Source organism: Poecilia formosa, unplaced genomic scaffold, assembly GCF_000485575.1.
Source record: "Poecilia formosa unplaced genomic scaffold, Poecilia_formosa-5.1.2 Scaffold16, whole genome shotgun sequence".
In the NCBI taxonomy this organism is placed as follows: domain Eukaryota; kingdom Metazoa; phylum Chordata; class Actinopteri; order Cyprinodontiformes; family Poeciliidae; genus Poecilia; species Poecilia formosa.
In genome coordinates this window covers 3,217,236-3,221,745 of record NW_006799955.1, presented here as the reverse complement: position 1 = coordinate 3,221,745, position 4,510 = coordinate 3,217,236, and the positions used below count along the sequence as shown (strand labels likewise).

Below are 4,510 nucleotides of genomic sequence, written 5' to 3'. Positions count from 1 at the left end.
GCGAGCGAGCACGAAAACACGGAGGTGGAGTCGTGAAAAAACTCGGATTGGGAGGAGGTAAGTTTTGTGAGGGGAAAAAAGTGGGGTCAGCGTCAGGCTGTTGAAATTTAACAAATTAAACTTCTGAAGCAGTTGCATTGAAATACTTTGGCTTGATTTTATTATTGGGCTGCATGGTGGAGCAGATTAAACCACTGTTGCTTTATTGGTGAAAAAGATTTTTGGACTTTGTTGCAGCCAGTAGGCATCGGTCATGAAGGTGCTTGTACATTTTAAGCTCAAGCAACAACAACAACAAAAAAAAAAAAAGTTCAGGAACTTGTAACAAAAAGAGATTATGCACAGACTAAAAATGGTGTGATGACTGAAATCTGAAGCAATTTGGTCAGAAGTCTGGCAGTAGAAACATGAACCTTCTGCACATGGCATACAGCTCAAGCAGATCATAACAATAATGCAGCCTTATCCATGAATATCTTTGAGATAGTTTAGTTTATAACCAAAAACATGAGCAAAGTTGCTCACTAAGCACAACACAAAACATTAACAAGTAACTTAAAGTCTCAGGCACAGAATACCCCAACGCCTCAGAACGCATCATTATTCATCTCAGACCTTTGAACAGAAAAAAAAATGTGCCTTACGTTACGTTTCTAAATATTATCCAAAGACTCTCCGACTGGCACCATCTCAAATGTCTTGCAAAAAAGTGAAACATTTTTTATTTTTGATTTTGATTTGTGTTTACTTTAAAAAAAAACAGGAAAATGACTGAACCAGCATCAAATTTACAATCTAATATGACCTATTCAAATTCAGATAATTTTGATAAATAGAAGCTGTTAACCCAAACATTCATTTGTATAGCATGGTAGTGCAAACACCCACATTTTAGTTCCAAGCCAGGAAATATAAACAAGACCAACATTTGGCACTGAAGCTGAAATTGTCTTGTTGCCTGGCAGCAACTCTTAGCACCCATCTGCACAGCCAGAAGAAAGTAACTCAGATTCTTTGTCACAGTAGATTGCAGGTAAGTGCCTTCTGTTTGATGTGCTTGCAAAAAGAAAAACAAAGAGGTCAAAGCAACATTTCATTTTAAAGAGTACTGAGAATTTTCTTCTTGAATTTATTTCAAAAAGTGTTTCAGATTATTGTTTTTGTTCTTTGATTAATGTACTAAACAGTGTTATTCTTTTCCCTGGTGATCTACACTAACTTTATCAAGTTGTCCTATATTTGGTTTTAGATCTGACTCCAAAACAAGTTTGAATTTCTTTATTTAATTCTTTCTTTTTCCGTCTTTCTCAATCTATCTGTATTCATTTGAGCTTAATGTTTATCACTGCAGTGATGTCTATATCAAAAAACTTTGTCTTCCTTTCGTTCTTTCCTTCCACAAAGCTTTACTTTTTCTCTCGAGAGTGTTGTTGCGTGACGTATTTTTGATATCCTGTGGTGTTTTCCGGATCGCATTGGCGCAGAAGAGTAATTTCTCAATGCGAGTTTTGACATATTTGACCTTGTTTTTTCTTCTTCTTCTTCTTTTGACATTGACGCGGATGATGAAACGTCAGCTGACTGATGACGTGTAATTCTGACTAACTTTAAAATAAGGAAGCACGTTTTTTTTTTCTCAACTCGACAGTCGACAAAACCGGTAGAAGGACAAAAGCCGGGTAGTTAGAGGTTACTCTCACGATACACCTGATTTGACACAACAAATTAACCGAAAGGTAAGACCACGATCCTGAAAAGTTGGGTTTAATGGTTGTTGGGTTTTCTGCTCCGCCTTGTCGAGTTTTCGACTTGAAAAAGCGAGTTAGATATGGGTTTGTCACTTCCTGCCTCCCACAACGTGGCCTGGTACCGGTCTGAGCCTTTTACCATTGAATCAAGCACATTTTAATCATAATGCTGAATTGCTTTCATATTACTTAGTGTTGAAATTAAGATCTTGGTCCTTTATGTTTTATCCCAATATGCTTAAATAATCGACAACAGCAACAAAACATTTTTGCTGTAGTTTTTGCTGAGTAAATAAGTAACTTAAATATCCAGAAACTCCATAGTTACTTCTTTTGTTTCATTTTAAGAGCACTTATTAGTTTCTGTTCGTTCTTAAAAAAAAAAAAAAAAGTAGATTTTGTAACACGTTGGATGTCGCCCCCTAGTGGCATGTCTTGTTAAATAAAATCAAATGAAATGTGTTCTCCTTTCCAGAAATTATGAGCGGGGACATTGAAAAGGGAAAAAAGACCTTCGTCCAAAAGTGTGCCCAGTGTCACACTGTAGAAAAAGGCGGGAAGCATAAAACTGGACCCAACTTATGGGGCCTGTTTGGACGTCAGACAGGCCAGGCTGATGGCTACTCTTACACAGATGCCAACAAAAACAAAGGTAAATACTGTTTAATGTGAATAACAATTAGTTTCTTAATCAGGGATCACACTGCTTGACTTTGACTTTACTTTTGGACTTACTGTAATTTCCAGGAATCGTATGGAATGAGGAGACTCTGAATGTTTATCTGGAGAATCCAAAGAAATACATTCCTGGGACAAAGATGATCTTTGCTGGCATCAAGAAGAAGAACGAGCGCGCCGACCTCATCGCATATCTCAAGTCATCCACTTCGTAAACGAGGATTTCCTCTGCACAGCTTTACCTGTCTTTGTGTCTTAAGTTAAGCAGCTCAGGAGACTTTCATTCCAAACTAAGGCAGAGCAGGAACCAACTAAACTGAAATCGAATGTCACATATGCTGAAACTGTTTATGAAATTGTGATAGCTGTTTTTACATATGATAACTTCCTGTTTTAACAGGTATATTTTTGTAATCTAAAATAATGAATAAGTTCTGTGCATGTAGAAGAAAATGAGTTGGACCTCCTCATGGTATATTTGTCTTAGTAATCATATTTGTCATTTTGTAATTTACTTGAATAAAATTGACACTAAACATTTTCAGTTTTTTTTTTTTCCTTTAATAGTAATACAAATCTGTTTTGTGTTTAGTTAAAGGTAAATCAGTAACGTTTATATGAAGCAGAGATTGGGGCCTTTCTTGTAATTGTAGATCTTTTCATAGTCCTACAACAAGGACCAGGGTTGGGAATCACTGGTTTAGAGAGCTGCGTCTAAGCATCATAACCAAACTATTTTAACTGAAACCTGCTATTTTTAGCTGTAAATTGTGCACTTTGGAGGCATGTCATCTACTAGCGTATATCTCCACTGTGTTTTATCAAGTCCAAGGTAGTCATAGTCCTCTTTCAGGTATTTTTAGGGCACTTTATGCTTCCCTCTGCTGATGAGCTTTATGGAGATACAGATTTTATTTTCTAGCTGAACTTGGCACCTGCTCACACGGTTCAAAGTATCTCTTCCTGTCAGGGTGTCACTGCGCTTGAACGCAGTGACAGGCCTGGCATAAACCCTACAGATATTCTGTGGAATATTATAAAGAGGGAGGTGAAAATCACCAGTCAACAATGCAGGCAAGCTAAATTAATTGTTGCAATTAAATGTTTTTGTTTTTAATTTTTTAATTTATTTTTTTGCCACCTCAGCAGTGCTGGAGACTGACCACCTCCATGCTATGCTGCAGTAATTCATGCAAAAGGCCCCCCCCCCCCCCCAACCAAGTATTGATAGTAATATCTTATACATGGGTTGACTTTTATGTATTTAAAATCTTTGATTGAAGGTGACGCAAGTTTATTAACATTCTGACATTTGAACACAATGCTATCATAGTGCTTAACAGGAAAATATAGGAAACACGTACATGGATCACATTCAAAAACAAGATATATAAATGACAGTAAAAAATTAACTTGTACCACAGTCCCTGAGAAATTGAATTTTGGTTTTTAGTAGCTCATTATCATAATGAGATTACCAGTCATAAACACTGTAAATAAGTCACTCTGGGAGTAAAGACTCTCTCTCTGTCATACATAAATGTATTAGATAATCAGTTGAATAATAACCTCTGTAAGTTAACATGTGTAGATGCCTACCTTTCACATGTGTGGCTTGATCTCTGGCTTTAAAAATCAGAGTAACAGATAAAAGCCACATCATCAGAGTAGTTCCATTACTTGTAGAATACGAGTATATTAAATGTAGACGGTTCAAATGAGAGAGAAAAGCAGTGCACTCAGAGGCATCACTTCAGAGCCACCGTCTTATCGTTCATATAAACCCCGCAGTGCAACAGCTGGGGTATTGCTCCCTCTGGCGTTCAAACGGCGATTCTGCAGTCTGTTTCAGCGGTAATAATTTACATTTTCTGACGTACTCGCTCTGCCAATAAACGTAGCTGTTACATAACTTAATGAAATAGAACACTGCAGATCAGAAATTTGCGAAAGTTTGTGATTTGTGAGAGAGATTCTGAATTTGTAATCTATCTATCTATCTATCTATCTATCTATCTATCTATCTATCTATCTATCTATCTATCTATCTATCTATCTATCTATCTATCTATCTATCTATCTAT

The 4,510-nt window shown here is 36.7% G+C and overlaps 1 protein-coding gene across 1 annotated transcript; it reads left to right on the top strand.

The window, feature by feature from the left end:
* The first annotated feature begins 1,538 nt into the window (after window positions 1–1,538).
* LOC103134329 (cytochrome c-b) lies at window positions 1,539–2,966 on the top strand. Its single transcript, XM_007546519.2, has 3 exons — window positions 1,539–1,736; window positions 2,224–2,400; window positions 2,496–2,966. Exons 2-3 carry the CDS (start codon window positions 2,229–2,231, stop codon window positions 2,639–2,641), a joined length of 318 nt encoding a protein of 105 aa, XP_007546581.1. The 5' UTR covers window positions 1,539–1,736; window positions 2,224–2,228; the 3' UTR covers window positions 2,642–2,966.
* Window positions 2,967–4,510: the final 1,544 nt, after the last annotated feature.